Below are 18559 nucleotides of genomic sequence, written 5' to 3'. Positions count from 1 at the left end.
CAAAGAAATGCCTGAGAAATAAACCTTCCCCACAATGCAGTACTTGGTTAAGCGCCAGAAGAGAGTACCGATAAGATGTACTATGAAATGGAAAGTGAATTCCGCTGAGTGGTTTCAGCTGACTGCCTTCAAGTTAGGGAAGTTAAACTAGGACTAAAAGAATGTAGAGAGGGAGAAAAATGGAGTGTGAAGGAGGCAGGCCCTTCCAGGGTGGGAGAACAGGATAAAGAAAGCAATGTGGTGAAGGAATTTGAAAATAAACCTGAATTTTGTCTTCAGAGAACTCCCCAAATCTCCCCAAATGCCTTTAACTCTATCAACTTCTTCCCAAACCTTTAGACCAGTAGTTCCCAAAGTGTGGTCTTTGGACAAGTATCATCATCAACCATCTGGGAACTTGAACTGCAAATTCTGGGTACCATCCCAGACCTAATGAGTCAGAAAGTGGGGGTGGGGCAGCAATCTGTGTTTTAACAAATCCTTCAGGTGATTCTGATGCATGCTCAGGCTGAAAACCATTGCTCTAGAACTACCTATATACAACTCTCCACACAGGAAAGCGATCACGTTCCTGGCGCCCAACTCGGCCACTTGGTGCAGGAAGGGAGTTAATAGTGTTAGAGCAGGCAATTAGGCTCTAACAGGATGCCTGGAGGCCAGCAAAGAGGAACTTATGCCCACCTATGACGAAGTAAGAGGCCTGTCCTGGCAGTACTCTAAAACAAAACCACAAGTGACCGCCATTTTGACAGCTTGAGTGACCTAAGCTCATTATACAGTTGTTATATCATTAGCATTGCGGTTTTGAAGGAATCCCGTCTCGGAAATCCCCGCCAGACTTCCTTAGGCAAATAAGGCAAGAAAAAGGGCAGAACCCACATTCCTGAAGGAGACCTCCCTGATTACAAGAAACCTTCACTTCAAATAATGAATATTTCATCCCTTTGTTAAAAACTGTCAATAAAAGATAGAAATACAAAACCAGCGGGCTCAGCTATTCCTTGAGCGCACCCACTCTCCCATCTCGAGAGTGTAGTTTCACTTTAATAAACTTTCCTGTTTGTACTGCTCATCTACTATGTTGTGTCAGTCCTAGACTTTTTTCTCCTGGCCGACCAAGAGCCTCCAGCGACATCTTTTGGAGGGGCTAAGTCAAGGCCTCAGGGCCCAAGGTCCACCTGGCAACAATAGCAGGTCCAGCCCTCTAACAGTTCAGTCTCTGGCACAATTTATTTCGCTTTCTCCTCCAATACATCTTGTTCCAACAACTGCCCGCTACATCTTCGCCTCCCGTGTTACTTTCCCCTCACAGCGCCCGCTCCCGCCCCTCCGTCGCCCTACCTCAGTCTCAGAGGGGACGTGGTGCCGGCAGGGAGGGGAACTGTCCAAGGAGACAGGAATAGATGTGGCGCTTGCCCAGAGGCCGCCCAACAAGAGCAGAACGCTTCGGACCCATAAAGAACTGCTCCAGCGCCACTGGCTAGGGCATGGGCCTGAACCAGGAGAACCTGCTCCTGCACCCCACTCGGCCGCCATCTTTGGGCCGAGCGTCGTTACCATGGAGTACGTGACGTCTCGGCCCCAGCACCAGTCCCGCACCCTGGGGCAAATGGTATAGTCGGCGGAAAGACGCGTTTTGATTGGCTAGCATCACCCAGCCAGTTCACCGCGGATGAGGAACTGCATCATGCCCGTCGAGTCTCAACGCGCGAAGCCGGCCAATTAAGTGCCGTTTAGAGGCCCACGTGAGATGGGCTGTGGAAGACTAGTGGGTGCCGATAGTAAGGGAGTGTTGGTAAGAGGCCCTTTCTTTGTTATTCACCGAGAAGGCAGGCATCCGCTAGGTGCCAGGTAACATAATCTGCTGCAGAATCTTTAATGGTTACCCTCTATATAAAAAAATGGATGGAATGTAATTTTCATTTTTATTTTATCCTCAGGCACCGATTTTACGCCCATTTCTTAAGTCATTTCTTGTAAAATCAGTGAGTTCTTTACTATTCAACCTCATCCCTTAACTTCTATGAAAACCAAGAATTAGGGGCACCTGGCTGGCTCAATGGGTAGAGCATGAATCTACCTGATCTCAGGGTCATAAGTTCAAGCCCCACATTGGGTGTGGAGCCTACTTCATAACAAAACAAAAATTGCAACTGCATTTAACCAAGAGACCATGTGAATCCATGCCATTAAGGAAACTACCTTTAAACTAGGCAATAAGTAACTATAAAAAAATTGAAAATTGGGAGATTTTCCTGTGGTCCATTAAACAATTAAAACTAGTAACTGGCAGCACTGAACTGGGATAGTCATTTAACAGGAACTGAATATTGTAAATTACTATGCTAGGAACTGTAGGGGTAGGAAAGAAAAGCCGTAAGAATGCACAATTCATTGGTAAAGATCATTTACTCATTCATGGGTGGGGCATTCTACCAGTAATGGCTCATTACCGAACATCTATCATGCCAAAACTCGTGGAACTGGGATTCCAAACCAAATTCACTACGTTCAGGACATGTGCTCTTTCCACTACAAGATCACAAAAAACTTCAAGTTCCTAGTTTTAACAGCAGTGTTACGTTGGGGGGAGACTGTTTCAATGATCCAGTCAACAAAATGCTAGCCATTCAAGCTTGTTTCTCTGAAACATGTAATTTCTCCAATGGGAACTTTTGACTTGAGAACTCTGCACCTACCAAACCTCAATATGGGAACAGAAAAACATAAAGCACCCTCATTTACAAGTGCTGTATTATTAAAGAGGATGAATTTGCATGCAAGACTGTTTTGTCATTACATTTACTCAGGTCATCCTAAGGATTCTCAGCCTTCTTTCTTTGCTCAATTGCCCACCACTTGTTTATCCACTTCCATTGCTCTATCACCTATCCCACCAGAATACCATATTCACTTAACTTAGGTGATAGCCATCAGGTGGTTTCCTCTCTTCTGGATGCCTAATCCAGACCCAAGTATCCATCTGCCTTCCTGGACATGTTTCATAGCAGAGTATCCTATAGCTTCCTCAAACTCATCATTTCCCTTCACAAAACCAATCTGGTTCCCCAACTTTACAAATGCACTATTACCCACCCAGCAACCAAAGCTAGTACACCTTACCCATTAAGACTCATCTTTAAATTCTCCTAAATCCTTAGTACAGTACACAAGACCTTGCATAATCTGGCATTTCTTAGGTTGCTACACACTTTTCCAATTATTGCCCACATAGTTTTCAGTTCCACTACATAACCCAGTTGAAGGTTTCCTCAAATGCCTCCTGCCTTCACAAAAAATCATGCCAATTTTTCCCAAAATACCTCCCCAAGCATTTCTTCCTCTACCCAACCACCCCAAGAGTAACAAGTACATGACAGAACAAACTCAGTAGTTTTAGATTATGTTGCTGTTTTTCAACAACTAAATCTCACTGGAGGTCTGACTTCCTGCCATTGACCTGAGTTTCCAATGTCAATTTCCTTAGGATTCTAATAACCAAATTGTGACCATGAAATGCACTGCTTAGATTGTGATGAAAACATGATTAACATTGGACCCAGACTGCATCTGACCCATCCACCTCTTGCCTTGAAGCCATACTTCCCATATAAGGCCAAATGATACTGGCAGTACAAACACAAGGTCATTTCTGTGAAACCTGGGATCTTCCTTCTCAACAGCAACTTTGGCTTGAGGATGGCCACCATTGGACTAATAAGCACACCTTTCTTAGAACTGCCATATGCTCCAAGTGCCCAATCCTTTCCTGCATCATCTCCTTCAATGGTTTTTTCTGACCCCACCACCACCCATTTTTTCGCACACTAATTGTTTTTTGGCAGGTTTCTTAGGGAACCCAAATACAATTAAAAACTGTAAAAGGGACTGAATTTGACCAACTCCAAGTTTCTTGTTGATATTTTCAGTGGAATGTCAAGACAATGGTTAATAAAAGGACTAGCTAGCTGCTACTCCAACAAATTTCTACAGCCACCATACTGCAAACTGATGCTTTGGTTCAAACTTTTATTTCAACAATTCAGAGATTTAAAATATCCTGCAGCCCTAGTTTAGTTTCCTTTTGTCTTATGCTCAAATATCTCAATCCTCCACTTTACTACATTGAAACATGGAACCAAGGAAAGCTACACCGCCGAGGCAATAACCACCACCCCCCAAAAACCTTCCTAAGGCATGTGTTGCTATTTTGATATTAACTTACACCTTACCAGTCAAGCGTTATATACTGGAATGTTTTATCTAGTCACAGATCCAAAGGATATCTCATCCCTGCTGTGCTGCCAAATACCATCAATATAATCTTCAGGTTCTCCCAACTACCATTAAGTCACAAGTTTCCCAACCAATCTATCTTAACAACTACATACATAAGGTAATTTAGAAGGCCATCAAAAATAATTTTAAGTTTCTTTCATGGGCTCTCAATCTAACAAGGCAGGCAGTTAGTTATATGTAATAAAAGTTGAAATAGACTGTTATGGGCAAGAGTTATAGGCCCATTTTAACGTGGAAGCCTGGAAAAGTGTCACGGTATATATTTGTACTAATATTTGTGTCTTCTGTCCTTCCTGGAATACCCTATGCTCCAGCACTTTACACCTTCAAGATACTCCTTCCCAATGCCTCTGATCAAAGCTTACTCTGCCCCCCTCCCTGACCATGTAAGGCCTTGTATGAAGATACTCATATCCTATCCTCATTAAAACCCTATTGTCTAAATCTCTGTAATTGCCATCACATAGAACTCCCTAGCTTCCTTGTACTCTGAAAATGCTGGATAACTGCCACCATTTAAATAGCAACCAAATTTAGGAAAAAGAAAATTTTAAGCTATTTAACAAAAATACAAGAGAACAAATCTACACCTTTATTTATTTTTCAGTTAGTTTAAATTCTTGAGGGGTACAGCATCTAGGAAAAAAAAAAGAAAACACGGTGTCATTAGATGCATGTAATATATAAATTCATAAAAGTTATGAGTACAACAATATGGATAAATCTCCCATTGTCTCATTACTCATCTCTAAAACAGATCCAATGACTTATATTCTAGTGGGAACAAACCTAAGTTTTTTTGTTTTTTTGTTTTTTTAAGAACTAAGTTTTTATAGTGATCTACATGAACACTTTGTACTGGGAGAACTGAAAAGCCATTCAATTTTGCTTCTTTTTTTAAGTTTATTTATTTTGAGAAAGTGCAAGTGGGGGAGGGGCAGAGAGAGAAAGAGAGGGAATGAGAATCCCAAGGAGGCTCTGTACTGTTAAATCTGATCCAATGCAGGGGTCAATGTGGGGCTTGAACTCATGAACCACGAGATCATGACCAAAGCCAAAGTCGGACACTTAACAGACCAGCTGAGTCACCCGGGTGCCCCCAATTTTGCTGCTTCTAGTAAGATTAAAAAACTTCCTGAAGAGAAATCTCAAGGTTCAGCAGGCTTCAAAAGTAACTTTCTGACCCCAAGAATATTCCCATGTCTACTCAAAATGAACACTAAGTAAAAGAGGAACTACTTTAGAAAATCACAGCATCCAAGGGTGGCTGGATGGCTCAGTTGGTTAAGCATCAAACTCTTAACCGCCATGTTGGGCTCTGCATGGATAGCATGGAGCCTGCTTGGGATTCTCTCTCCCCCACTCACATTCTAGGTCTGTCAAAATAAAAAAAGGAAGGGAGGGATGCCCAGGTGACTCAGTCATTAAGCATCTGACTCTTGATCTTGGCTCAGGTCATGATATCCCAGTTCATGAGTTTGAGCCTGTGGGGCTTCAGCGGGGAGTCTGCTTGGGATTCTGTCTTTCCCCTTCTCTGCCTCTTCCCTGCTTGTGCTCTCTCAAAATAAATAACTTATAAGAATTTCCTTAATAACAAGAAAGAAAGAAAGAGAGAGAGAGAGAGAGAGAGAAAGAAAGAAAGAAAGGGAAGGAAAGGAAGGAGAAAAGAAGGAAAAGGGAAGGAAGGAGGGAAGGAAGGAAGGAAGGAAGGAAGGAAGGAAGGAGAGAGAAAGAAAGAAAGAAAGAAAGAAAGAAAGAAAGAAAGAAAGAAAGAAAGAAAGAAAGAAAGAAAGAAAACCACAGCATCTGGACTCCAAGACTTGAACCAAAGGCCTGGGACCTAGAAACATAAGCATTGGTTTTCTTCTGTAAGTATTAACACCTATTTTATACAATTTTTTATGTTTATTTTTGAGAGAGAGAGCGACAGAGCAAAAGCAGGAGAGGGGCAGAGAGAGAGGGAGACAGGGAATCCAAAGTAGGCCCCAGGCTCTGCTCTGAGCTGTCAGCACAGAGCCCGACGGAGGGCTCAAACAGCGAGGTCATGACCTGAGCTAAAGTCAGACGCTTAACTGAGCCACCCAGGCACCCCAGTAACACCTATTCTACCAAGACTGTCATATGAGCGTCTACTTTCTACTATAAAATAAGAACAGTAACACCTATTCTAACAAGACTGTCCTGATAAAGAGAAGGGAATATTATGAATTATGCCAGGAAAAGGTAGTCTTCTAACAACTACTTGTATCCAATAAATCTTTGCTAGAAAATTGTTTATTTAAATACTATCCCCACCCCCTACAGCTTTGGCAAAAATCTGAAACCTAGATGTAATCCATTTGAACACTCTGCTTTCATTTTCCTTCTGATGCCAAGAAATCTGATGTTTCTTACTACATCTACACAGTAGCTACTGATTTTGCGCACAATCCACTGGTAACACTTTAAAATCACATTAGTCTTTAGAGGTCAGAGCCCAACCCTAAGCTTAGATGGACTCATGTGTCATATTGCTAATAATTGTACTTACTACACGGATTCTGTGGCCAATGGCTTTAGCAGGAAGGTTGCTTCGGAATTTGGCACGAACCATGCCACTGTTTCCATGAGCACGAGTTACTTTTCCCCAGATTACTCTAGTTTTATTCGGTTTGCCACCAGGAGTCACTGTGTTGCTAATTTTAAAAGGGGAGAAGAGACATGAGAAATGAGGCAACCAGTCAAATGTAATACAAATTCAAGATGACCTCTAGACCAGTGGCTCACAAAAGTAGTTAACCACTAAGTCACCTGAGAAACTAAAAAAGTCTGGGGCATCATTCATGCAACAAGTAATTGAGTACTTACTATATGCCAGACGCTTTTATAAAATCCCTTTCAAATAACGAAGTAATAACATGTAAAATATGTCAACCTGTTAATAATTGCAGTATTTACAAAAAAAAAAAAAAAAGCAAAAAGGGAACTAGTGTGAATATATTTGTGTGTCTGAAGAGGGGTAAATTTCTTTGCTAATTTTATTTTTTTTTAAAAAAAAATTTTTTTTTTCAACGTTTATTTTTATTTTTGGGACAGAGAGAGACAGAGCATGAACGGGGGAGGGGCAGAGAGAGAGGGAGACACAGAATCGGAAACAGGCTCCAGGCTCCGAGCCATCAGCCCAGAGCCTGACGCGGGGCTCGAACTCACGGACCGCGAGATCGTGACCTGGCTGAAGTCGGACGCTTAACCGACTGCGCCACCCAGGCGCCCCTCTTTGCTAATTTTAAACAGCCAGGAAAGGCCTTACTGAGAAAATAACACCGAACAAAAACTGTAAGAACAGCCTGTGTTAAAACCCGAGAAAGCTGTGTTCCCTGGTTTGTGGAAAAGCGAAGGAATGGAATGAATCCTAGCTAGGTTAAGAGTAGAACTAGGGAGTCCTGAATGCCTCCTTCATGACCTTTGCTGTTACTAAATGACACGGAAAGTTGGAATCTGAGCAATGTACAGATGATCTGAATTACAATTTTAAAGGATCAATCTCGTTGCAGGAAGAAAGGGAGGGCAAAGATGAAAGAAAGCCATGTCCCCAGACTTCAATTGGTGTGAAACAAGTTTAAGAACCAATGCTCTAGACACATTATAAGCATGTACATAACATAAATTCAAGAAATCAACAAAAGTAATTAAGGTACACGGAAAACTGTTCTCTAACACCTTAAAAAGAGCCTAATATAAGAGGCTGGTTCCTTCCTTGAAACAATTAACAGTTGTAATTTTTCTAAATGTAGAAGATATCTAAATCCAATACTACCTGGACAATAACATCCTTCTATAACCTCCAGTGAAGATACTTAAAGATCCAAAGTAGAAAAAACAGTACCAACTACTTTACCAACATTTTCTTATTACTCTTCTTCGAACAGGAAAACAAGACAAACCTTAACTAAAAACTTAAAAGGTATTAATACTATAAACTTACTTCTTTGCTTTGTACACATAAGCACATCTCTTGCCTAGATAGAATTCAGTTTCATCTCGAGCATAAACACCTTCAATTTTAAGAAGAGCTGTGTGCTCCCTCTGGTTCCGGAGACCCCGCTTATAGCCAGCAAAAATGGCTTTGGACCACAGCCTAAGACAAAATAGAGAGTAATAAGTGATTAAAAGGTCTCACATTTCACTTCACCTGTAAGATCTGACTTGTAAGGAGCCCTACTTAAAATCTATTAGCAAACATCTAGTTTTTTTCCCGTTAGTTTTAAGCTCACGTTTATGTTCATGCCTAATAGACAAAACACTACAAATACAAAGCAATTAAATTTAAAACTTGTACCTTCCAGACATATTTGTCGTTTCAGGAGTCCTGTTCCCAGCAGGCCTTAAACAAACAAAAAAACAATTTAAAATCTTGCAACGCACGTTTTCCACTCAGTCCCCTCTCCTTTCTTAAACCGGTCAAATTCCTTTTTGCACAGCTTATCACGTGAAGAGTATGGGGTAACGTAATGATACCATGAACTCTACTAGGAGCACAGTCGGGCAAGACTTACCAGCCTGAGAATGCCTGATAACGGAGCAAACTCCAAAATGAGGACTAAAACGAAAATGCCAAGACTGTACAGTGAAAGAAATAGATCCCGGAAACTCCAAAAGGAAGCCCTAAAAAAATTCATGCCACGATCAGTAGGAAAAAAAAATAATGAAGCTCGAGAAAGCAGAGAAGCACACAGAAAATAAGATTAAAGCCTCGCATGGGAAAGAAAAGCTGAGGAAGAAAGGGAGACTGTAGACAACACCAGGTTTGGAGTGGGAACACAGAAAAAGAACGCATACTAAAGGAGCCACTGCCTCAAACGGGGGACCGCATATGGACAAAATGCATCTATTACTCCGCTGAGGCCCAGGAAGCAACACAGATTACGGGAAGGCGCGTTCTCCGGGCGCCCGGGGACCAATACCATCAGCCCTGCATCTCCTCAATCCTGTCCTCTCTGTTGCTGGAATCCACAGAAATCACTAGCTGGCAGAGTCTCCGAGCGGCACCAGTGCCTTGCCGAGGCATACCGTTGAGCTCACCCCCGCTTATTTGCCCCCAAAGTTCGGCAGCAGAACTCGCTCACCTCCACAGGTTCCAAGATGGCGGAAAGAGAGAGGGGAGGTCCCACCGCGTGGCCTTATGGGATAAACACCTCTCCGCCCCGCCCTCAGTTAGGCATCTTCCGCGACCGCCAAAAAAAAAAAAAAAAAAAAAAAGGCTTCAGTTGCTTTCGGACTGAAACAAACCACATTCAGGAGTACTCTTACAGTTCCCTCCGTCTTTTCATCTTTGTAAACTGCAACATTTATTATTTTGAAACAGAGTAAGGCAAGATGGTAGCCAGCTGGAGGAGGAGAAGAAAAGGTCCCCCAAAGCTGAGCGTTGCCAGGGAAACACTATAGCTTGGTTCCTTAGGTGGAAAAAGTGAAGCCGGTCTGGAGAATATCTCCCCTCCTCGGGTACCCCAGATTGTTACGCCAACATGGGGGTATCTTTCCCGCTTACCGCAGAGGAGTAGGGAAACAGCCTCTCGGATCCTAGCGTGGAAGAGAAAGGCCAGGAACACGAAGGCAGGAACTCTTTATGTTTTTCCCCCTTACTCCTTTCCTCCTACTCCTTTATCTGTTTGAAGAAATGACCTGTTTTTAACCTGCATCCTTCGTTTTGACTACAGAGTGAGTAGGACTGCCCTGAAAAGGCCTTATTGCATTTTAGGGAGAACTCATTCAGCTGCCAAACTCGTGGGGCGCGCAGCACCGTGCCCACACGAATTGGGTCTTCAGTAAATACCTGCAGACGAGAATGAGATAGATTAGTGGGTATCACAGATTTACACTGCCTAATTATTGCGCGTTTACTTGGATTTCCCTATGGATGCATTCGTTTATTCAGTAGTTTATTGAATGGCTACTTTTCACCAAGCTTTGTTCTTGCCTCGGAGGACACTGCAGTAAACAAAACTACAGAAGTCTCTGCCCTCATAGACCTTACATCCTAGTAGAGAGAGCAAGACAATAAGCAAGTAAAATATATGGCACATTAGAAGGCAATGTGAGAAAAATTTTCTCTATGGAGAAAAAAATTAAGCAGGGAGGCCACTGTAAAGAAGGCTTTTACTCTGAGAAGAGAAACCATTGAGGGCTCTATAATGAGTGACTCAATTTGACTTACATTTTTTTTTAATTTTTTTTTTAACGTTTATTTATGTTTGAGACAGAGAGAGACGGAGCATGAACAGGGGAGGGGCAGAGAGAGAGGGAGACACAGAATCTGAAACGGGCTCCAGGCTCTGAGCTGTCAGCACAGAGCCCGACGCGGGGCTCGAACTCGCGGACAGTGAGATCATGACCTGAGCCGAAGTCGGCCGCTTAACCGACTGAGCCACCCAGGCGCCCCTTACTTACATTTTAACAGGGTCACTCTGTTGAGACTGAAGGGAGCAAGGGCACCAGCAGGGAGAACAACTAGGATTGTAATGATTCTGATATATTATGGCATGTAGACAGGGGTCATAAGTACTGGAATTCTGAATATGTTTTAAATGTAACACTGACAGGATTTGCTGATGGGTAAGAAATGAGAACAGTAAAGGATGACTCCAAAGTTTTATAAAATAGATATCTGTAAATCATGTTTAAAATCAGATTCTCGGGGCGCCTGGGTGGCGCAGTCGGTTAAGTGTCCGACTTCAGCCAGGTCACGATCTCGCGGTCCATGAGTTCGAGCCCCGCGTCAGGCTCTGGGCTGATGGCTCAGAGCCTGGAGCCTGTTTCCGATTCTGTGTCTCCCTCTCTCTCTGCCCCTCCCCCGTTCATGCTCTGTCTCTCTCTGTCCCAAAAATAAATAAAAACGTTGAAAAAAAATTTTTTAAATCAGATTCTCACTTAAATACATCAAGATAGGGTGTAGGTACCTTATAATTCACTTCCTCCATCCAGTTTTCTCTGTCCCAGAAATCTGCTAAAATCCGGCTATTAACATACTAGAAATCTAAAGGAAAATAGTCCTGGGAGGAATAACACATTAAATGTGAGTTTCATTTCTTTGTTCATTCATTCACTCTGCAAATACTTATTAGGCTAATAGTGAGTGTCCTTGCCCTGGTTCCTGCTTTCAGGACACTTAACAGTCCAGTGGGGGGAAATGACAACATTACAAAATGTGAAGAGAGCTCTGCAGGAAAATAAGAGTGCAGTGAGCACTTAAACAAGGGAATCCTGATCCAGGCTGATGAGTCAGGGAAAGTGTCACGTGCAGAAGGCATTTTTCAAACTGCATGTGATGGCCGAGTAGTAGATTGTGATTATAATACTTTTTAGGCAGGGGTGCCTGGTTGGCTCAGTCAGTAAAACACGTGACTTTTAAAATGTTTATTTTGTTTTTGAGAGAGAGAGAGAGAGAGAGAGAGCGCACGCACACTTCATGAGCGGGGGAGGAGCAGAGAGAGAGACACAGAATCCAAAACAGGCTCCAGGCTCTGAGCTGTCAGCACAGAGCTTGATGCAGGGCTTGAACTCATGAACTTGTGAGATCATGACCTGAGCCAAAGTCAGACGCTTAACTGACTGAACCACCCAGGCATCCCTAGACATTGTAACTCTTTTTTGTTTTATTTTATTTTATTTTATTTTTTTAATTTACATCCAAATTAGTTAGCATATAGTGCAACAGTGATTTCAGTAGATTCCTTAGTGCCCCGTACCTATTTAGCCCATCCCCCCTCCCACACCTCCTTCTGTAACCCTCTGTTTGTTCTCTGTATTTATGAGTCTCTTCTGTTTTGTCCCCCTTCCTGTTTTTATATTATTTTTGTTTCCCTTCCCTTATGTTCATCTGTTTTGTATCTTAAAGTCCTCATATGAGTGAAGTCATATGACTTTTGTCTTTCTCTGACTAATTTCACTTAGCATAATACCCTCCAGTTCCATCCACGTAGTTGCAAATGGCAAGATTTCATTCTTTTTGATGGCTGAGTAATACTCCATTGTATATATATACCACATCTTCTTTATCCATTCATCCATCAATGGACATTTGGGCTCTTTCCATACTTTGGCTATTGTTGATAGTGCTGCTATAAAATGGGGGTGCATGTGTCCCTTCTAAACAGCACACCTGTATCCTGTAGATAAATGCCTAGTAGTGCAATTACTGGGTGGTAGGGTAGTTCTATTTTTAGTTTTTTGAGGAACCTCCATACTGTTTTCCAGAGTGGCTGCACCAACTTGCATTCCCACCAACAATGAAAAAGAGATCCTTTTTTTCCACGTCCTTGCCAACATCTGTTGTTGCCTGAGTTGTTAATGTTAGCCATTCTGACAGGTGTGAGGTGGTATCTCATTGTGGTTTTGATTTGTGTTTCCCTGATGATGAGTGATGTTGAGCATTTTTTCATGTGTCAGTTGGCCATCTGGATGTCTTCTTTGGAGAAGTGTCTCTTCATGTCTTTTGCCCATCTCAAGGTTGTGAGTTCAAGCCTCATCTTGGGTATATAGATTACTTAAAAATAAGTAAATAAATAAAATACTTTTTAGGCAAAATATGACAGAATCAAAAGTATCAGAATGTATAACACATGTTAAGGGTTTGTTTTTATGAAATTGTTTTATGAAACTTGTTTCATATTTGCACACATATATATATTTTACATATTTATGTGTGTATATATGTAATATATTAAAAAATCTATGTATATAGGTCATAGCATCAGTCAGTATTGCCCTGGATGGAAACAGTGATAGAGTTCAGAATTTAATAAAAGGTCTGCTTGCCAAAATTTTGGCAGAAGTGAAACTATAAGGGATGATGCAGTGCCCAGGGACATGGGGCAGAAATAGTTACCTAAGCCCCCAAGAGAGGGCAGGGAGATGATTGCCTGACAGGTGCCATGGTCTCTGATAGAGAAACAGCCAGCCAATGGTGATCCATCAGGGAGGGAGCTAGGAAGATAAAAACACTTGATCTCACCTAAAAATTGTGTACTGCAGATTCAGGCATGGATTCCGTGAAGGAACAACACCTAAACCCAAGAGGGCAGCTGTTGCAGCATCCAGTTCATCTCAAGAATTTCAGCGATTAGTCACAACATAAATGTTCTGGTTAGAAAAAAAAAAAGGGGGGTGGGTGGGCAGTGCCAAGTAAATATCTGAACAGGAACAGAGCAGGGCCAGATCATGCAGGCCTTATGGGCCAAGTTTAGCATTCTAGCTTTTATCCTAAGGCAATGGGAAACCGTGGAAGGGTTCTAAGGAGAAACAGGATCAGATTTTCAATTTTAAAAAATTGACTTTAATTTTTTAGATTTTCAGTTTTTCATTTAAAAAATATTGCTTCCAGTTTGGGGGCTGTTGGAGTTGTTCAGGCAAGAAACAACAGCCATGTCCAGCATAGTGTTGGGGGATACAGAAAAAGAAGAAAGAATCCACAGGACTTTGTGATGGCTTGGATTGGGAAATGCTGGTGTCAAGATGAACGAGGAAGCAGGAATGACTCCTAGATTTCTAGCATTGAGGAATGAAAAGCCAGAACAGCATGAACACACTGACTACTGCATTAACATAGTCCTATCTTCCTTGCATGAAGCACATTTATCTATGGCCCAAACCTAAAAGAGGAAAAATAAAGAAACAACAACAACAACACAAAAGAAGAGCCAAATCTCCTTAACACCATGATACTTTCTCCTAAGAATGCCCTTGTACCAGAAAATTTGGCTAGTTTGGGGTATCCTGTTTTCAGTTTACATAAAGATTCTATTTTACCTTTTCATTTTTGCATATGAGACTTCTGTTGTGTGAGACATACTTGTATCATCCTTGTAAAAAATCATATTGGAAACTTACCATTCACTATTCATTCAGCATAGAGCAAAATTCTCCATGGGATGTTCTTATTGTAAAGCTCATTTAAGCGGAAAGGATTTTGGCTTATGGAATGGTAACATCTTGATAGTAATAGTAAACTACTTTCAGGATTTTCAGGATTAATGCAGCTTTTCTAAATACAATCTCAAGTATTCTAAGTCCAGGTGCAATAAATTTTGTTGTCAGACAGATCGGAAATTAAATGATCTAATTAAACATTTCAGTAAGCAGAATAACATAAATCTATTATACAAATATTGCCAATTAAAATCAGAATATAATAAAATATGAAAACCATGTTTTATATTAATTTACCATAAGAACAAACTCAAAGATTTCATTTATCAGTAATTTCATTTGTCAATAATTAAACTGATTACTTAGTAGTCCTGCATCCCATGATGTCAGCGGTTTTTCCATTGCTAGGACTGCTCTGATAAGCAAAAAGAGGGGATATGTCACAGCTCTCATAATTCTTTAATTTTCTCTTAATGAAAGGATGGAAATAATTTAAATGTCATTCAACACTCCCTTAAACTAATCTCAATGTTTTCTTCCCATTTTAGGTGACTGCATTTCTTGTGAGATTGTAAATGTACCATGGAAGTTAAAAGTAGCTTAAGAAGAATGGAAAAGTACGTTCAAAATTCCAGTTTGTGTGTGTGTGTGTGCGTGTGTGTGTGTGTATGAATTATGCCTTATGCTAAATTTATCTATTGCTGTGTAACAAATTACCCCAGAGCTTAGTAACTTAAAATATAAACTTTTATTATTTCACATAGTTTCTGTGGGTCAGGAATTTGGGAGCAGCTTAGCTGAATGGTGCTGGCTTGGGTCTGTTTTAAGGTTGAAATTGCCCAGGGCTGTAGTCATCTGAAAATTTGACTGGGGCTGCAAGATCCACTCCCACACAGCTGGGGAGTTGATGCTGGCTGTTGGTAAGAGGCCTTAGTTCCTCACCCTCACAAACTTCTCCAAAGGGCTGCTCAAGTGTCCTCATGACAAGGCAGCTGGGTTCTCACAGAGTGAAAGATATGAGACAGTAAGGGAGAAGCTGCAATGTCTTTTATCACCTAACCTTGGAACCCACAACATCCTCCTGGTTACATAGCTTAGTTAGTCCTATTAATATGAGGGACAAAGGGCATAAATACGAGAAGGTAAGACTCATATGGACCCACTTTGGAGACTGGTTACTACATTTTGGTTTTGGTTTTGTTTTTAATGTTATTTTTTTAATGTATTTTTTTTTAAGTAAGCTGTGTACCAATCTGGGGTGCAAACTCACACCCCAAGATCAAGAGTCACATGCTCCACAGACTGAGCCGGACAGGTGCTCCTGCCACATTCCGTTTTTCATTAATCATGAGACACTTTTGGTTAGCATCTAAAGATATTGCTAGAAAAAAAAGTTAATTTGGGTTCAAATTCAAATTGGTTAAGCACAGTCAAATAGTATGGGTTACACAGAGTTATTTAACAGTAAGTGGCATGCCTTTGGTTGGTCAGAATGTCACAGAGAGATATTTATTTAGCAGAACCACGTGTAAACTCCTACTTTTGTTCTTTATTTTGGTTATATTATATGACAATATGGACTTCACAGGAGCCAATCTACATGCTGCCTGTGCTTTTGAGTTTGTGCAATTTTTAAACATTTGGTGGCTGACTTATTTTTTTTTCTTTATTTTTTTCTTTAGAGGCCAACTAGAAGCCTCAAATCTTCCATCAGAAGTCTGGCATTCTGAGGTGACAGTGTCAGTGACAGGCGAGCCACCTGGTGCTGTAGAAGAAGAAGAAGAAACAGCTGAAGAAACAAACATAGAAATCATCCCGGAAATCATAGAACCACTCTCCATTCTAGATGTGCTGAGGATCTCCGCAGTTCTGGAGGATACCACAGATCAGCTCTCTATTCTAAACTATATCATGCCAGTTCAGTATGAAAGAAGACAAAGTGTCAACATGGTATATACACTCACCACTATTTAATTTTTGTTTTCTTTCCTTTTTATTTTTCTATCATGTACCGTACTTATGCCATTAAATTTAACACGGGAGATAGCACCTTTATCTGAGATAAAAAGGGTTATAATAATTACCTGAGATACATACCCTGAATTGATGGGGTGAAATAACAATAGTTCAACAGACATTGCCAGTCAGAATATCCTTTTCTTCCAATATGTTGGCATTATTCAAAAAAGCCTACAGTTAAATCAGTAGACAGTGTATGTACTGAGAGTAGCCAAATTACTGAATTGCCCCACCCTCTTGTAGTTCTTGGCTGCTGAAAGCTAACTGAACAGTAGTGGGAAGAAATTCAGTTGGACCTTCTTAATGTTTCTTTATTCTAAAATGACTGTTGTTTTGTTGAGTCTGTTGCAACCTGCCTTTGTTGATATCCAGCTACATCATTATGTCACCCATTATATTTTCAGTGGTGATATGGACTCCTCCTCAAAGGGCTATTGAATTATCAAAAAACTCAACTTGGTAGTGAGAAAATTTTCATTAATTCTTAAGCTCTTATAAATTTTAATAACTTAGGTTGTAGTATAAAATGGAAAGAATTGATAAATACACATTTATTCAGTTCAGCAAAATTACTTTATATAATTTGTACAGAATATACAATTCTGATTCTATTATAGATGAAAATTGCTACATAAACAACAGAGTAAATTGCTTTCCATGTCTAATGGAAGAGAAGTCCATATTTATTGTGACTAGATACTAATTTCACCTTAAATTTTTAAAATAATAATAATTATTATCATTATATGTATAGTCTGGGTTTATTAAACTTTTATTGAAGTTTGAAAGTTATACAAAATTTTAATAGAATACTGGATTTGGAGGGGCATCTAGGTTGCTCAGTTGGTTAAGTGTCTGACTCTTGGTTTTGGCTCAGATCATGGTCTCACGGTTCGTAAGTTCAAGCCCCACATCGGGCTTTGCACTGACGGTGTGGAGACTGCTTGGGATTCTCTCTCTCCCTCCCTCTCTGCCCCTCCCCTGCTCATTCTCTCTCTCTTTCTCTCTCTCAAAAAAAAACTTGGTAAAAATTACTTTATTTTTTTTTTTTTAATTTTTTTTTTCAACGTTTATTTATTTTTGGGACAGAGAGAGACACAGCATGAACGGGGGAGGGGCAGAGAGAGAGGGAGACACAGAATCGGAAACAGGCTCCAGGCTCTGAGCCATCAGCCCAGAGCCCGACGCGGGGCTCGAACCCACGGACCGCGAGATCGTGACCTGGCCGAAGTCGGACGCTTAACCGACTGCGCCACCCAGGCGCCCTGGTAAAAATTACTTTAAAGAATACTGGATTTGGAGTCAGGAGCTCTTTGCAGTTTAGTTGTGTACTATCAGTTCATTTCACTTTCTTGGTCTTCATATTCCCATTTGTAAAATGTGATGGAGTTTTTGTGTGTGTATTTTTTTTTCAATTTTATTTTTAAGTAATCTCCACACCCAATGTGGGACTCGAACTCATAGCCACGAGATCAAGAGTTGCATGCTCAGCTGACTGAGCTAGCCACGTGTCCCTAAAGTGTAATAGAGTTTTAACTAAATGATCCACATAGTCCCTTCTAATGCTAGCATTCTATGAATTTCAGGGTGGTTTTAAAACAACACTAACAGGCTTAGCTATGGAGAACACTGAGGGTTGATGGAGGGAGGTGGGTGGGGATGGGCTAAATGGGTAATGGGTATTAAGGAGGGCACTTTTTGTGATGAGCACTGTGTGTTATATGTAAGTGATGAATCACTGAATTGTACACCTGAAACCAATTTTACCATATGTTAACTGACTAGAATTTAAGTAAAAACTTGGGAAAAAAATTACATTAATGGGTATATCAGGGAATTTTGTAACAAATTAATTTTTCTTATCAATTTATGAAAGGCAAAGAGACTGAAAACCCAAGAACTAAGCCTTTCAATGCGTTTAAAATAAGAGTCTAATTCATACATTAAGCTAGGTAATAAATAGTAAAGAGTCTGGGGTTTCCTCCCTATTTATTGTCTCCTTCAGTAAGAATCAAAAATAAAAAGATATTTAGTTAGTTAACAAGATAAAGTTTTATGAGACTTATCAATGATACTGTCAGGCTAAAAAAAGGTAATTTGCCTTCATAGAAACTCGAGAGAATGAAAAACCCAAATTTATAAACAATTCAGCAGCGGTCACTACTTCACTAAATTAAAGAACAAAATTTTTGCACTATTTTATTCTGGTTTATGATAGGGATCTTCACCCACAAAATTTTCTGACTTAACAGAGACCCTGCTTGTAATTTTATAGTAGTGTATATAATAAAGCCTTATTCTCTTATCTTGATTAATAGAAGCTTAACAGCTCTTTTCT

The 18559-nt window shown here is 40.6% G+C and overlaps 3 protein-coding genes across 12 annotated transcripts in view; 1 reads left to right on the top strand and 2 right to left on the bottom strand.

Annotated features, from left to right (window-relative positions):
- LMLN (leishmanolysin like peptidase) overlaps positions 1–4733 on the bottom strand; it is a 149292-nt gene extending 144559 nt beyond the window's left edge. For 4 of the 6 annotated variants that reach the window (XR_015240236.1, XR_015240237.1, XM_086675161.1 and 1 more), the window contains exon 1: positions 1342–4733. Coding sequence is in view for 3 of the 6 variants with exons in the window: in XM_086675161.1 (XP_086531287.1) it covers positions 1342–1560 (219 nt within the window). In the remaining 3 variants the exon portion in view is untranslated. The remainder of the gene's footprint in view (positions 1–1341) is intronic. The other 2 variants (XR_015240239.1, XM_025913350.2) reach the window with 1 other exon arrangement.
- A 135-nt stretch (positions 4734–4868) lies between these two features.
- RPL35A (ribosomal protein L35a) lies at positions 4869–9425 on the bottom strand. 3 transcript variants are annotated; one of them, XM_025914018.2, is made up of 5 exons: positions 9405–9425; positions 8618–8662; positions 8264–8416; positions 6830–6974; positions 4869–4935 (listed from the first exon to the last, which is right to left on the bottom strand). In XM_025914018.2, the coding sequence occupies exons 2-5, from the start codon at positions 8626–8628 to the stop codon at positions 4912–4914; spliced, it is 333 nt and encodes a 110-aa protein (XP_025769803.1). In that variant the 5' UTR covers positions 8629–8662; positions 9405–9425; the 3' UTR covers positions 4869–4911. The 3 variants fall into 3 exon arrangements, with proteins under 3 accessions (XP_025769803.1, XP_086531291.1, XP_086531290.1); XM_086675165.1 differs by lacking the exon at positions 9405–9425 and adding an exon at positions 9243–9353; XM_086675164.1 differs by lacking the exon at positions 9405–9425 and adding an exon at positions 8835–8943.
- Positions 9426–9567: 142 nt separating this feature from the next.
- DRC9 (dynein regulatory complex subunit 9) overlaps positions 9568–18559 on the top strand; it is a 55085-nt gene continuing 46093 nt past the window's right edge. The window contains exons 1-3 of one of the 3 annotated variants that reach the window (XM_086675156.1): positions 9568–9612; positions 14751–14819; positions 15885–16152. In XM_086675156.1, the coding sequence (XP_086531282.1) occupies positions 14785–14819; positions 15885–16152 (303 nt within the window). In that variant the 5' untranslated portion in view covers positions 9568–9612; positions 14751–14784. Of the gene's footprint in view, positions 9613–9700; positions 9892–14750; positions 14820–15884; positions 16153–18559 lie in introns of those variants that run through there. The other 2 variants (XM_086675157.1, XM_025913784.2) reach the window with 2 other exon arrangements.

Source organism: Puma concolor, chromosome C2 (assembly GCF_028749965.1).
Source record: "Puma concolor isolate L17-30 chromosome C2, mPumCon1.1.hap2, whole genome shotgun sequence".
Taxonomy (NCBI): domain Eukaryota; kingdom Metazoa; phylum Chordata; class Mammalia; order Carnivora; family Felidae; genus Puma; species Puma concolor.
This window is presented reverse-complemented; position numbering and strand designations above follow the sequence as displayed.